Source organism: Caretta caretta, chromosome 2 (genome assembly GCF_965140235.1).
Source record: "Caretta caretta isolate rCarCar2 chromosome 2, rCarCar1.hap1, whole genome shotgun sequence".
Taxonomy (NCBI): domain Eukaryota; kingdom Metazoa; phylum Chordata; order Testudines; family Cheloniidae; genus Caretta; species Caretta caretta.
The window spans coordinates 39874846-39891777 of NC_134207.1; the positions used below are offsets into that span (position 1 = coordinate 39874846).

General features: G+C 41.0%; 1 protein-coding gene across 7 annotated transcripts in view; it reads right to left on the reverse strand.

The window, feature by feature from the left end:
• The window catches only part of VPS13B (vacuolar protein sorting 13 homolog B), a 940751-nt gene that overhangs the window by 435251 nt on the left and 488568 nt on the right, over positions 1-16932 (reverse strand). For 6 of the 7 annotated variants that reach the window (XM_048841327.2, XM_048841325.2, XM_048841329.2 and 3 more), the window contains one exon: positions 14823-14970. In XM_048841327.2, coding sequence (XP_048697284.2) covers positions 14823-14970 — 148 coding nt within the window. The remainder of the gene's footprint in view (positions 1-14822; positions 14971-16932) is intronic. The other variant, XM_048841328.2, reaches the window with a different exon arrangement.

Below are 16932 nucleotides of genomic sequence, written 5' to 3' on the forward strand. Positions count from 1 at the left end.
ATTATGGTGCACTTTGGAAGCAGAAAGGGAAATTTAGGGGGCCTTGAATAGTGAGGGAACAAAGATCAGAGAAGATGATGCAGGAAGGTGGGAGTGAGTGGAAATGGTTTTGTGGAGTTTATATGGATGAGGAGCACCTACAAGAAAGACATGCATATCTAGATGTGGGAGAAGAGAAAGGTGAAACAAAACAAGGTGGTGATGGTCAGACTATGGAGTTTCAGAGTAGCAGCCGTGTTAGTCTGTATTCGCAAAAAGAAAAGGAGTACTTGTGGCACCTTAGAGATTAAATAAATTTGTTAGTCTCTAAGGTGCCACAAGTACTCCTTTTCTTTTTGCAGTCTATGGAGTGAAGACAAGAAAGACAGCAATGGGTTAGCTAGGCAAGAGAATAAACCGAGGATAAGAGGAGGAAGAAGAAAATACAGCAAACAGAATATTAGGGGAAAAGACAGTGAGCAAAACTCAGAGAGGAAAGAGAGCAGAAAACCAGGAATGGAGAGAACTAAAGGATATTTAAAAGTAAGAGAAAAGGGGAAGGAATGCTTTAAAGTGGGGAGGTAGGGTCATTTACATTTTTTTGTGCAACAATGTTTTTTCTCCTCATCACTGGTCCAGCTATAGGTCCTTTAAAACACATTCACCACTTCAACACTAACTTATTTTTCTACAGGTCTATTAAACCCAGTCCCAGCCTTTCCATGTAGAGATGGTGAGAGAGAGACAGTCAAAGGAAGAAGGGAAAAATCCAACAATCTATGGAAAAAGACAAATGGCGAATATAACTTTTGCAACCTCATCACTGCATTATCTCACCTCCGAGAACAGAGAGGATCAGTAAACAACAAATAAATAAGGGAGGTCAGGCAACCATCTACATCCTTACTGAGTAACTGTGTGAACTTACTGTCACCCGCGCCTTTTTTTCTCCCCTTCTCCATTGTTCTTTTCCTGTAAATTACCATTACTGTCACATGTTAACTCTAGACTATACATTCTATTGTTTTTTCTTATTTTGTGACTTGTCTAGGATATTGCTGGATGCTTGATAAATAATAACAGTAGCTTGATACTTGGAGCAGGGGCCTTGTCTTATTTATTTGTTGAGCACTTAAGTGCCATATAAGTAACAATTTTGCTCTTTTACCATACTTCATTTCTGGCAAGGTTTCAGCAGCCTTTATGTCATAAGCTGGTAAAATTAGAGATCCATGTTTTAAATTATTTTACAGCAATTCCAAGCTGCTGTCAGTTAATATATAGGCTTGGTTTCTAGTTGTTCTCAAGAGACTGGCTTCTAAGAGCATGCTCGAAAAGAAACAGGTAAAATCAAGACTTTTAAGACACTATCTCTCTCAACCAGCAAGGACTACACACACATCTTACACTAATGCAGGACTCCCAGCTTTCTAACCATTTAAGACATGCATAGCTAGCCCCGATGGCTAACAATACCAATCTTAAAATAATCAGTGATCTCTCTATCAAGAAGTGTTTTTTGAAACTGGTCTGACGACGAGTATAACAAAAGCCTCGACCTATAATTAGTGTGATTTTTACTCCTTGTTTTATGGAGAAAAGGGAGAGAGGAAGAGGAGTGGTAAGAGAAAAGTCTAGATATAAAAAGGTAACATGAAACTGGAAATATGGTAGACAGAGTCAATTAAACTAGGAGATGGCAGTGAAGGGATTAAAGAAATGGAAAAAAGGCAGAGATATACAATTTAAAGATTAGCATACTACGTATCATTCATATTCCAATATATATTATACATCTCTAGCAGAAAAGAGGAGCTGAAAGAAAGGGTAAAGAGTTAATTGTAATTCTTTTGATGAGGAAACCTCACCTTCTAGAGCTGAACCTTTCCAAATTCTCATAACTACCATCTCCTGTGGCCTCACATCCACAACAGAGATCTTTCTAGCTAGTCAACCACAGACTATAGGAAATGGGAGTTCAAGTCTAGCATTCTCCAACTCCACTGACAGGCCAGATCTTCCCTCCCTAAATCCTCTAACCAGAAACCAATTCTGCTCAACAGGCTACAATATGAACCCTAAAACAAAAGCATACGTTGTCCCATCCACTTCCAACAAGCTATTGATGAAAAACAGGGGGGTACAGAAGCTAATAGTGACAACATTTCCAGAACCCTACTATCTCTCTTTACCATTAGGGGTCTATTTGAGGTGGACATGATGTCCCTTTAAATCACTATTTGAGGTAGACATGATGTCCCTTTAAATCACTTTTATTCACCAGCAATCTTTTAGCTTTTACTTTTTTCATTGAGGCTTAAATTTAAATGTGCACATAAAACCACATGTGCACGAATTGTACATGGGCAAACCAGAGCTCTGCATACCCGTGTGCAGATGCAACTCCTATCTATATCTGTACATCATGCATTCTATACCTGCAACTCCAGAGCATGCAAAAACGTGCACATATTTAAAAGTTGAAGTCTAGGATTAGAACCAAACATTTTGTCATGTACATTGCAATCTTAAAAAAGATAAAAGAACAAATTTTGAAAAGATCGTTTTTTAAACAAACAGTGCTGTAGCTTTGCTTGTCGTATATAATATTTCCCACTTTCACATAATTTGAAAGTCTTTAACGAAGCAAGAATTAACTATGCCAAATTCCATAATGCATTCTTCAAAAGACTAACTACTTTTAATTCAAAAAGGAAAACAGAATACTTAGTCAAACCACTCTATCTCCTGAGAGAAACAAAGCTATCATATTTTATTCATTAGTGTCAAACTCTGTGCCATGAAATTATTTTACAATGAAACTAAATACCCGATTAATCATAAAAGGAATGGGATTTAGTCTAAACTAGTAAGATAAAGTACATGATTAAAGTGAGCGATTCCTAATATAAATGAAATCTAACAAGGATGTTTTCTTTTTTGCTGCAGTAATGTCCATTTTGCTAAATAATTAAAAACATAACTTCTCAACATCCACTTTTAATTTAAATTGAGCAGTTTTTCATTAGAAAACTAAGGAGTACTTTGATGACCCATGAAACAGTTGTTTGGTTTTATTATTACCATTATTTATCATTTATCAATTTTTGCAACAAAATTTTTGCTACAAAAAAAAGAGGTTGTTTGTAAAATCAACAACATTACCATTCTCGACACCTCCAGATTTTGAACAACAGACTTTTTGACTAGTAATTTCTGGTTTGACCATTGCCAGCAATGGGAAATCTGATTCCATAACGAAGAAGATAGTAGCAATGGTCAAAGGTCAGAATCAGCTAGAGAACTGAAAAAGAGAATGAGCCAGCCACAGGGATGAATTCTCAAAACGCAAGTCCAAAGTTATGTATAGATAAAATGTAGATGCTTGCATAAACAGGCAACTGCCATATACTAATGTTGCATTTGGGCATGCAAGTAAATATTTGCATGAGCAATTACCTGTGCAAAATAAAAGTTTACGCAGTTTTTGTAGGTGTAATTCAGAATCCAAGTTTTGAAAAACTCACTCAGTACAAATACACACTTGCCCATACCCTCACTCCTTCCCCCCATAACAACTTTGAAGAGCCATTAAAATTCTATAATTGCAAACTAACCAGTCCTCAATGCCAAATATGCATTTATCCTAGTTCCCTCTTACTTTTCCTCTTCCACGTAGCAGGCCCACCTCCCTTCCCACTCCTGAGTACACCCTTCTTCATTTTATAAAGACTTTCACATCCCTGGCTCAAGCATTCATACTTCCCACTTGCTTTCTCCCAACTACTAGCTTCACACTTATGAAGTTGCTCTGAGTTTCTCGGTTCCATGAAAAAGTATTCCTCCTTAGCCTATGGTTTCCAGCCTGAGAGAAATATGAGGATCAACACTGAGAGCAAACAAGCTTGGAGTAAAAGAGTGGGATGGGCAATGAGGGCTCCCACAAAGTTATTATTTAATATTTATTTAAAGGCAGCACCTGTAAGCACAGGTCTTGAATACAATGAAAATTAAAACGTTAATAGAGTCATAGATTTTAAGGCCAAAAGAGACCACTTGATCATCTAGTCTGACCTCCTTTATATCACAGACCACCAATGCCACTTAACACCCACACACTAAACCCAACAAGATGGATGCTTGAAGTTACAAGTGTAACTCTTCTGGCCATCAGAGTTGGCAGCAACAAGACTATAGGAAATGGGAGTTCAAGTCTAGCGTTCTTCAACTCCACTGACAGGCCAGATCTTCCCTCCCTAAATCCTCTAAACAGAAACCAATTCTGCTCAATAGGCTACAATATGAACCCTAAAACAAAAGCATATGTTCAGTATCTAGGGGTGCTGTTTCAATAACACAATGCAAAATCAGCTCAAGCCCCCACCCAGTGACCTGGGACAATTACATACCACCCCCCGGGTGCCTCTAAGAGGCAATACTTCCCCTCTCACAAGCAGAGTCTGAGTGTAGCAAAAGCCTTTTAATAAAGGAGGGAAACAATGCGGCATTATGTTGGGGAAACACCACAAACAGGATTCATAACACAAACCACCCACCCCAAGTAAGTTTGGCAGCGTCCTTTCACCCTCAGGGTCTTAAGTCCATCAACCCAACAGTCACCCCTCACATAGTTTCTACCCTTGGTCAGTGCAGCCCCCAGAGTTCAGAAGTTCATCTGCAGAGTTTACCTCCCAGCCTGGGTGGAAGTGGGGGGAGGTATGTGGGCATTTTACATGCTCCGCTGCTCGGGTCACCGGTTGATTGCCATGCCTCTCCGTGGGGTTCTGCTGCAGTCTTCACTACCAGCTGCGCCTCTCCGCCAGCCGTCCAGCTAGCTGCTCCTCTCCGTTAGCTGTCCTGCCAGCCACTCACCAATATGCCTTCAGACCTCCCCCCACACACACTTAACACAGCTCTCAGTGAATTCAGCTCTTAGTAACTTCAGCTCTTTAGTGATTTCAGCTGTTAGTAGTGGGGCCCCAGTGCTGGTGCACTCAGAACCACTAGTCCAAAGTTGTTCTAATGCTTCGACCTAGGTATCAGTGATTTCAGCTCTGCAGCATGTAACAAGACTCCTAATGGAGTCAGAATTAGCTCTGTTATTACACAGTGGAGAGAGGAGGAGTCAAAGTGGTGTTTAGGGCCCTCAGAAGGGGCCCACACTACCAGGTACACATACCTGTCCCCAGCCTCTCGCAGGTCACTGGGCTTTGGAACCCATGTTCCTTGCCTAGCGAGTATTACTTAGTTGAGGTCCCCCCCACCCCCGTCTCCTGCTGGTAATAGCTCACCTTACCTGATCACTCTGTTACAGTCTGTATGGTAACACCCATTGTTTCATGTTCTCTCCCCACAATATTTTCCACTACATGCATCCAATGAAGTGAGCTGTAGCTCACAAAAGCTTATGCTCAAATTAATTTGTTAGTCTCTAAGGTGCCACAAGTACTCCTTTTCTTTTTGCAGATACAGACTAACACGGCTGCTACTCTGAAACACTTTGTTGAGGGAGCGTCCCTCCATTATAAAATGCCAAGTACAGTTCTACTGTCCTTGATTCACATAACCAGGATAACAACATTTTGTTACTCCTGCCCCAATAACAGAGAGACTGGGGATCCCACAGCAGCCAAAGTGACCATTTGGGCAAGCAGTCCCATCATGCTAGGCGGGGTGGGTGTGCCCATGCAAACGAGATCAGCCTCTGAATTCCTTTTCCACAACTCACCACCAGATGTCAGGGTAGAGCTCATTCTGACTCTGCTTACACAAGGATGGCCCATGTTCAGAATGAACAAATTAGGAGAAATGTGATGGTGGTACGAATTATAGAAAAACTGAGGAAATCCACACTTAGATGGTTTGGACATGTGAAAAGAAGATCAGAAAACTATATTGGAAAAAAATTGTTACTAGCCTTTAATAATTGTTGTTCTTCAAGATGTGTTGCACATTTCCATTCTACTCTTGGTGTATGCACGCCCCATGCACAGTCATCAGAATTTTTCCCCTCAGTGGTACCTATTGGGGTGGCTCGAGCGCCCTCTGCTGCCGTAGGCCGCTAGCATCAGTATAAAGTGCCCAGACGAGCTCAGTTCCTTTCTTCTAGAAACTCCAATGTAGAGGGGCAGGAGGGTGGGTTCTGGAATGGACATATGACAACACATCTCAAAGAACAACAGTTACAAAAGGTGACTAACCGTTTTTTCTTCTTTGAGTGACTGCACATGTGCATTCCACTCTTGGTGACTTCCAAGCTGTAATATAGGCAAAGGGATCAGCGTTCACATACACACAGAGCATAACACAGCTCAACAAATTTGTCATTATCCCTAAAATAATGGGTGGTGACATAATGGGAGGAGAAAGTGTGCACCGATGACCAGGTTGTTCCTTTACAAATGTCCTGGGTGGGGATCTGTCCTAAGAACACTGTTGCTTGCGATCCCGTGGAACGAGCAGTCAGATTACTGGGCGGCTAAACGCCTGTCTGATCACAACAAGTACAGATACATGAAATTCTGTGCAGACATTGGGAGATCTCTCATTTTGTCTGCTACAGCCATGAACAGTTAAGGTGGAATGCTGAAACAGTTTAGTCTTTTCTATGAAGAATTCTAGAGTGTGTCTAACATCCAGTTACTGTAGTCGTTCGTTGTTATTTGCACGAGGCTTTGGAAAAGCCAGGTATGTGAACTTCTCGATTGCTATAAAATTGCTAAACTATTTTTGGGAAGAAACTCAGGTGAGAACATAAATACACCTTTCTTTAAAAAAGACTGTCTATGGTAGCTCCGTACAGTTCAGAAACTCTTCTGCCAGACATGTTGGCAATTAAAAAAAAAAAACACCTTCCAAGAGAGGTATAGTAAGGAGCACATTGCTAAAGGCTTAAATGGTGGTCCCATAAGTTTGACAAGACCAGGTTCAAGTTCCAAGGAGGAACAGGCTTCCTTACTTCAGGGTACAACCTTTCTAGGCCTTTGAGGAATCTGACTGCCATGGCATTTGAAAAAACAGAGTTATTGTCCACTTGAGGGTGGAAAGCGCATATTGCTGACAGGTGGACCTGATAGAGGGTCCTGGTAAGCCTTGCAGTTTCAGGTGCAACAAACACTTGAGTATATTTTGGATGGATGAATGCATAGGCGAGACTCTAGTTTGGGAAACCCAGAACAAGAACCGCTTCCATTTTGATGGGCAGGCAGTCCTGGTGGAGGGCTTTCTACTACTTAATAAGACCTGGTGAGCTTGCTTTGAGCAAGCCTGTTCGCTGGGATTTAGCCATGGAGCTTCCAGACTGTTAAATGACGGGAACTCAGGTTTGTGTGGAGCAGCCAATCATGGTCCTGAGAGATCAGATCCAGGTGCAATGGGAGCAAGATTGGAGTCACCACTGAGAGGTCTAAGTGGAGAACCAATGTTGGTGGGGCTATAAATATAACCCACTTGATCTTTAGTGGCACTCTGTGTAGGAGTGGGATTGGGGGAAGAGCATAATAAAACTGTCCCATCCAGGGTAGCAGGAAGGCATTCATAATAGAACCTGGACTGCAGCCTTGAAGGGAGCAGAATTGGTTACACTGTCTGTTGTCCTTGTTCACAAACAGGTCTATTTGGGGAGTCTCCCATTGCTGGAAAATGCCTCTAGCTACATCTGGGCAAAGAGACCACTTGTGACTGGAGGAAGACCTGCTCATGTGATCTGCCAGTTCATTCTACACCCCCAGAAGTTAAGAGGCCTTGAGGTTGATTGAATGGGCTATACAAAATTCCCACAGGTGAACTGCTTCCTGACAAAGGAGGGAAGAGTGAGCTCTCTCCTTGCCTATGGGGATATGATAGAGGTACATAAAATCATGAGTGGTGTGGAGAAAGTGAATGAGGAAAAGTACTTACTTGTTCCCATAATATAAGAACTAGGGGCCCCCAAATGAAATTAACGGCAGCAGGTTTAAAACAAATAAAAGGAAGTCCTTCTTTACACAGCACACAGTCAACCTGTGGAACTCCTTACCTGAGGAGGTTGTGAAGGCTAGGACTATAACAGGGTTTAAAAGAGAACTAGATAAATTCATGGAAGTTAAGTCCATTAATGGCTATTAGCCAGGATGGGTAAGGAATGGCGTCCCTAGCCTGTTTGTCAGAGGGTGGAGATGGATGGCAGGAGAGAGATCACTTGATCATTACCTATTAGCTTCACTCCCTCTGGGGCACCTGGCACTGGCGACTGTCGGCAGACAGGATACTGGGCTGGATGGAATCATAGAATATCAGGGTTGGAAGGGACCTCAGGAGGTCATCTAGTCCAACCCCCTGCTCAAAAGCAGGACCAATCCCCAATTAAATCATCCCAGCCAGACCTTTGGTCTGACCCATTACGGCCACTCTTATGTTCTTATGTAGGTAGAACATGGCTCCAATGTTGTCTGTAAGAACAAATAAGCTTCCGCCCCAATATAATGCAGGAATATCTGACAGGCAAGACAAACCGCCCTGAGTCTCTGACATTGATATGAAGAGAGAGATTTCTCCAGAGACCAAAGATGCTGAGTTCAGATGAGCCCCAGGTGATCTCCCCAAGCTAATGCGTCTGAGACCAGAGTCAATGAAGGTTGAGGGCGGATAAAGGGGAACGCCTGCACAAACATTGAGAGGATCCAACCACCAATTCAAAGAGATGTGAACCTGTGAGCGTACTGTGAGCACAGTGTCCAGATGGAGACAGCTTGATGAATATATTGAGACCAGCCATGTCTGGAGAGGTCTGAGATTCAGTCTTCTGTGTTGTACCACATATGTGCATGAGGCCATGTGGCCTAGGTGCCTGACACAGTTTCAGGCTATTGTGATTGGATGACCTTTGAGATGTGTCACCAGGGATTGGATTGATTGGAATTGTAACTTGGGAAGGAACACCCTGGTCTAGGTAGAGTTCATTAACGCCCCAAGAAACTCTATCCTGTGTACCAGACAAAGGGTAGACTTGTCTGCATTGATCAGAAGGCCTAGGGCTATGAACATCAACTGGATGATTTGAACTCTGAACACAACCTGAGCCATGGACCAGTCTTTGACTAGCCAGTCATCCAGATAAGGTAGACCAGAACCCTTAATCTCCTGAGGAAAGCTGCCAATACGGCCATACATTTTGTGAATATGCAAGCAGCTGCAGACAGGACGAATGGAAGCACTGACAACTGGTAATGTGAATTCTGGTACAGTAGGAGGAGCATTCCTTACTGATGCCAAAGCCGGTGCTGAGTCTGATTGCCCTGACTCAGATGGAGGTCTCAGTGCCACCTCCATGAGTAGAAACTTTAGCCTGGCCTCCCTACCCTTCTTCATGCGAGACTTAAAGTCCTTGCAGATTTGTCAATGGTCCCCAGTATGAGCTTCCCCAGGCACTTAAAATAACTTGAGTGTGGGTCATTCAGGAACAGCCTTGTTGCAGGAAATGCAGGGGCTTTAAGCCTGGTGACTGAGGCATCCCTAGGCACTGGGAATTGGCCAAAAAAACTGTTAAACACTGAAATCTAACTACTTAACTAATAACTTCACTAAAACTAACTAACTATTTACAATATACAGAGGAAAGTCCACTGAGAGAACTTGCAAATACAAGAAGAGCCATTCCGGTGACCATCCCAGGAGGTAAGAAGGAACTGAGAGGACACGGGGTTGGCTGGGTGCTTCTTACTGGCACCAGAATTGCACAGCAGTAAAGGGTACTTGAGCCACCCCAATGGGTACCACCAAGGAAAAATTTATGGCAACTGTGGGGCATGCACATATCAAGAGAGGAATGCACATGTGTAATCACTCAAATAAGAACAGGATATTAAACTTCAAAGTGGAGGGTAAGAAAAGAGTTGGAAGACCCAAAACTAGGTGGATAGATGTCATACAAAGAGATCTGATTAGTTGTGGAGTTTCTAAGGAACTGAGTCAAGAAAGACTGGAATGGAGAAAAAGTATTCAAAAAGCCAACCCCATATTAATGGGATTAAGGCTAAAAGAGGAAGGAGAATTATGGCAGCACCCAGAAACCCCAATCAAAATACGAGTCCCATTTTGCTAGGCTCTGAACAAACACATATGAAGACAAGGTCTCTGCCCTAAAGAGCTTACAATATAATGAGATAAGGAGCATATGAAGGGTGGGGTGGAAGAGGAATATAGTCAAATATATACATTTTTATATCTGGTGGTAGGGGTGCCTGTGCAGTGCTGCGCATTTCCCCTTTTTCAGGGGTCTTTAAACAACCCCCCCACCGCCCCCCATAGTCTTTCTCCTTCAATCACAGTCCTTCTTAGTGTCTGGTTTCTTTATTTACAAAGTTCAAAAAATGCAAACAAACAAAAACAAATAAATTTCCCCAATCACTCACAGAGTCCCCAGAAATATGTCTTACCTCAGTGCCGGGGGAGTGGAAAAAGGTTTCCTCGCAGTGTCTCTATTATCAGCTTGCAGGTGCCCTAACCAAGCTGACTCCCTTGCAGCTTCTCAGAGTGAGTCCCCTCTTTCCAGAGCAGCAATAGCTCTCTTATAAGGAACCAGCTGCTTGAGGTTCCTTCCCTCCACCAGATGTCTCTGGTTGGTTCATTTAGCAAGCCTGCTCCAGGCTTCTAGTCTCCTGCATGCAGTTCTCTCACTCCCTCTGTTTTCTCACAACGTACATATATAATCTTTTAAAAATAATAAATCGATAGAGTGCCAACAGACATCCTGTTTGTCCATCAAACCACCTTTAATTGACTGTTTTCTTATAGGCATCACTGTAGAATGGTCCTGAGGATGAAAGATTTGAAAGAAGCAAAGGGTAGAGATTTTACCTTCCTATTTTATCACTCCCAACTCCCTTTCCTATTTCCCTTTGAAAATCCAGTTTGTAATCCCCCCTTCTGATCTAACACGAATATGGTGTTAATTTCCCCAAAATTTCCTTTTCTGTTTATGAAAAAATAGATGTATTCAGCTTGGGTTCCTGTCACCATTTTACTCTATTTTGTTTTTTGATCAATGGTTCATTACTGAAATTATATTCACAAATATTCACACAATTTCAGTCACAGTCACATATTTATGACAACCGTATAATCAATTTCAGAACACACACTGTGGCTTCATAATTAGTTACAGAACAATCTCTCCTATCAATATTAACCATTAAAAGCACACATGTATTATTAGAATAGCTTAGATGTCTTGTGCAAACAAAAACTCCAATAAACTAAATTCTTGAAGTATCCTTCAAAAGTGGATTTTCTTCAGACAAGAAAGCATACTGAATGAATAATTTGCCCTTTTTAAATTGATTTAATTCTTCAAACACCAGACAGCTAAACAAAAGAGTTTCCTTTATTAGTTTAGTATTCATAGACTCAGATATTAAGGTCAGAAGGGACCATTGTGATCATCTAGTCTGACCCTCCTGCACAATGCAGGCCACAGAATCTCACCCACGCACTCTTGCGATAAACCTCTCACCTATATCTGAGCTATTGAAGTCCTCAAATCACGGTTTAAAGACTTCAAGGAGCAGAGAATCCTCCAGCAAGTGACCCATGCCCCATGCTACAGAGGAAGGTGAAAAACCCCCAGGGCCTCTTCCAATCTGCCCTGGAGGAAAATGCCTTCCTGACCCCAAATATGGCAATCAGTTGAACCCTGAGCATGTGGGCAAGATTCACCAGCCAGATACTCAGGAAAGAATTCTCTGTAGTAATTCAGATCCCACTCCATCTAATATCCCATCACAGGCCATTGGGCCTATTTTACCATGAATAGTTAAAGATCAATTAACTGCCAAAATCATGTTATTTCATCATACCATATTCATTCTATTAGTGTCTATGTGATAAAAGCTTTATAAAAAACATTTCAAATCCGATTTTTAATTGCCAATCAAACATTCAAAATCACAAAAATTTCACTAGAAAGTTTTAACTCTGTGTCTTGTAAGTGTGGAATCATGTAATTAGCCACAAGAGAAAATAAATGTTCTGAAGCAAAATTTAATTTATGATGCTGATCTATGCAGAATACTAGAAAATATACATTCTTAGTAATAGTAAATAAAGACCACATATATGTGAAATAATGAAGTGGCCTAAATCTTTGAACAATTTTCAAATGTTTTCGCTATCTATGATGTCACAGCCATATCTGTAATATCCACTGTAAAGGCATATTTTCTGTCACTGCTCCTTTTCAAATGCATAAATTCAGTAACAAAATAGCAATTAAAAAAGCACTAGAATTAGAATGCCAGATTCTGATTTCAGTTATGTCAGTGAAAATCTTGAGTAATTCTACTGAATAACTGGAAAAATACACACACACAGACACACAGAGTTATTATATATACTTCCTTCCCACACCAATGTTGACACATAGGGTGGAAACCATCTCTTCCATTCATCTCTGTCATCTGTTGCTGCTTCCATTTGCTCTGTGGTGTTCACTCAACTATTCTGCCTTTCCTGTTAAGGATTCTTTTTAAGGTTTCTCTAAGGCGGGGTCCCCAAACTTTTTCGGTCATGCCCCCACCTTACCTGGGCTGCGCCCCCACTGGGAGCCGGGTCCAGGACTGGGAGCAGAGCTGGAAGCGGGAGCTGGGGACTGCTGTGGGGCCAGAGGTATGGCTGGGAGCAGAGCCACAGCTGGCCCTGGGGCAGGGCTGGAACAAGGCCGGAGCAGAGCAAAGGAGGGGGGGAGCTGACCCAGGCCCTGCCCCCCATATGTTCTTCCGTGTCCCCCTAGGGGAGGCGCGCCCCACAGTTTGGGGACCACTGCTCTAAGCAGGGCCAGCTCTAGGCACCAGCGTTCCAAGCAGATACTTGGGGTAGCAGTCGGAAACGGGCAGCAGAGTTTCCGTGGCAGTGGCAATTCGGCAGCAGCTTCTCTCTCCTGCCATCCGCGGCACCAGTTCGGCGGCAACAGGTTTTTTCAGAGCTTGGGGCTGCACAAATGGTAGAGCCAGCCCTGGCTCTAAGGCATCCTCATTTCCTTAAATCAGTTCGTATTCACTTGACACGCTTCATGTGGAAATCTGTGTGTTGTCATCCAAAATATATGCCCCAAATATCTCCAGCACTCCCTTCTGATTCTGGTGCAAATGAGCTGCTAGTTGGTGATAATTCAGATGATTCCATATTTCCACTGGTCAAGAGGGCTCTTTTTCCCCAAAACTTCATTGAACAATTCTGTCAATTTCATTAGATGCGGGTATCAAGTACTTTTAGCATTGCTGCTGTAATTTGATCATCCTCCACTGCTTTGTTATTTTTCAGCTCTTTGACTGCAGCCTTTGCTTCTGATACCTCTGTTGGATCAATGTCAATGTCAAGTTGATCAGATTCACGTTTCATCAAATCTGGTGCTGTGGTGGGGCTGAGTCTACTGAGCACTTCTTTGAAATGCTTTGAGTATCTGTTTTTCTGTTCTACCTCAGTTGTAAGCATTTTTTCATCTTTGCTTTTTACTGGTCATGTCCTGTTTTGAAATTTTCACACAGATTTTTAGTCACTTGGTAAACAGCTCTGTGGTTTCCTATCACAGCAGCAGCTTCAGCTGCTAGCTCTGCAACATAAGCCCATCTGCTGCACACTGATGTGGCTGCTGGTCCCAAGCCCAGGTAAAGTGGGGAGGACTGAACACAAGGCTAACAATTTGGCTTTGTAGAAATATCTTACTGCCTACAGAAATGGAAGCAGGCTACCACTCTGTTAAAAATTAACTCTGCCGACCCCTAATGCTGCATGACAACCCAAAAACTTTGATGCTAGCACAAGAAAACACTTCAGAGTTGGTTACTGGAACATGAGAACAATGTTTCAAATATCACAGATCTCGGCGATCATGAGGGAGATGGACAACTATAAACTTGAAATCCTGGGTATCAATGAGAGCAGATTGATAGGTGCAGATAACAAGCACTTAAAGCAAAAGAAGAAACATCTCATTTATTCAAGTTGTAGTGACAACAAATCTTCAGAGGGAGTAGTGCTCATTATAACAAATTCTGCAGAAAAATCACTCATCAACTGGGAACCTATTAACCCATGCATCATTTTTACCAGATTCCAAACCAAATTCCTAAAGATGTCAATCATATAGTGCTGACAGAAGTACACAGCAATGAGGACAACGATAAGTTCTATATGGAATATACACCAGTGTAAATGAAGGCAGAATTTGGCCCCGTGTATTTTATAAGGATTACTACACTTTTTAAATGAATAGAATCAATTAGTTGGCTTGTGTCTTTTTATAATAACTGAAGCACGATATGATGGCACAGAAATGAACAGATTGTCATGTCTGTTGACAATCAGTAACAGCACACTACAACATAAGCATAGACATTTGTTAACGACCACAAACTACTCCAGCATTTAAGTTTTTGTTAAAGACAGAAAACAAAGTGGTGGCTAATACATTTTCCATAACTAAGTGGAATTGAAAGTATTGCATTGTACTTTATTTAAACATAAGACTTCTTAACATGCCAGAATGAGATTATGTAAGTAGTCCCATTAACAATATATATCAAGACAATCATTAAAATTCTACTGTAAATGCATCTCCTTCACCCAGTTTAGCAAGAGCACTGTCTGAAAGAGCATGGACCTCAATATTAATAGCAAAACAAGTGGCAAATAAAATGTGTTTTAGAAATGAAAAACCTGATGATTTTTAATTACATAAATTGTAAATTAAATGAACATTTTAAAACGAACTGTTTAAGTCTGAAAAGTGTGATGCCGCTAAAAATGCTTGTGTGTTATGTGGGGGTGGAAAGACGAAATGGCTAGATTCAATTAAAAAGAGAACGTACCTGTTACAGTTTTTGTTTTGACAGGGCTGCTGGCATACTCAGAAGCTTGATTTGACTGCTGCTTTGCCAAAGGCATGCTTCCAACCGACACCTCATCCTCTTTTTTTCTCGTTAGTGGCATACCAAGAGGAAGAGTTCCTACAGGCTGCTAGAAACAGGAAAAAAGCAAGTTCTACATGGTGACTAATTCAGAGACAATGAACATATATGATAGAACATTACATCATCATAGAAAGTGTATCATAAACTGTTACTTCCCCCCAAAAATCTCCTAGAAAAATAACTTGAAATTATAATTCAAGCACATATAATATAAAAAATTTGCAGACTGAACTCCTTCAGTATGTATGAAATAGATTAAAATCCTGAAATGTTTTTAGAGACAGATTTCTGCATGCAACTCTTTCTTTGTTCCTGAAAATGCTCTGAAATATAAAAACGTCAAAGACAGTAAAATTGTAATATTTTATCTGTAAACTAACCAAAACTTAAATAATACATTTGGACAAATGACAATGACCAAAGAAAGACTGAAGTCTGGAAGTTTGAGGTTCCCAGAAACTGAAAGATGTTGGTGTGAGATATGAATTCTAAGACATTTTAATAAATAATAATAAATTGTACAGTCCTTTATTTACAAAGCAATTTACAAACTTTGACTAATTAAGCCTCAAAATGTTGGATGAAGTAAACATTATTATTATTTACATAATGCCATGTGTATACCAGGTGCTTTACAGCAAAAAAAAAAAAGGATGAAATCTATAACTTAAATACGAAGGACCACCTTCTTACAGTTACGAATGTTGAATAATATCTTATTTCTTGGGCAGTCCGAGTAAAATCAATGAAGCTACACATGAAGTAAAATATTGCTTAATATGAATAAGGGTATTAGAATCCACTCCTAAAGTAAGTGTTAGTTTCCCATTTTATGGAGTGCAGAAACAGGTCCAGAGAGATTAAATGATTTACCCACGGCCAAACAGTGAGTCAGTGTCAGTGCTGAGATTAGAAAACAGAGTACCTGGCTCTAAGTTATGTCTTCAAGCCATCAAGACACATTTTCTTTTTAATATACGTTATTCAAAAAATCAAAATGACAGGACTGTGGGTCATTGCTACAAAATTGATCATTAGGCTCTTTAAGTAAACAGCCCCTCAAATTGTCTTAGAAGCTATACCACAGCTGGCAACAGTCGCTGGGAAATAGGAGATTTTTTTTCTCAATGCCTGACCATTAGTAGGAGAGAACTACGACACATTCCCAATGCTGATTTTGCTTTTTTCATTATTTACAGATGATACAGTTTCTCTGAAGACCAGACAGCAAAGTTACACATACTTTAATCAAGTTTTTTGTTGTTGTTTAAATGTGTTGGTATCAGAGTGATAATGTAATTCCTATAGCTGAGGATAAAGAAACCTCACACGTTGCATGAGGAATCTTTGTGGGGAACAGTTTGTGGGAGGCAGGGGTTATGTGCTTGTAAATTTCCCACAGTGGAATACAGATTATTGAATTAAGCAATGTGCATACACACAAAATATCGTCCATGGATGAGTGACTGCTAAACACCTTTAATTATGCTTAGGAACTCCACTAGGAAAATAAGTTAGTGCAAGAAAAACAAACGACTCATCAGAAAAATCCAGCATCTACTGAGGAAGTAGCATGCTTTAATTATACCCCAAAGAAACCAACCTGAATGCACCTACAGTGGGATGTGAGACAGAAAAGAGCAGCCCCACTGCTGTAGACAAATAGAAGACCCCAGGATATGCCAATCAGACACCAGCCACGCACCAGAAAGCCCTAAAAGTCACTCCCCCTAGCAACGTAAAAGGAATTTTCAGTCAGCATTGAAAAAGCAAGACAAGGGTTATGCCATAAAGTTATTTTCCATACGGAAAGGTAGGTCATAGGAAAATTTGTAAAACACACTTTTGTCAAGACACTTTTAGTAATACTGTATTTCTCTTTTGAAAATTTAGCCACTTATCCTTTTATGACTATTTTATATGGCAAAAATGATTGCACCTTTCCTACTGCCTACTGCTGAGAATCTTTTCCTTCTACAATTTGGCATTTCTGGATATGACATGGCAA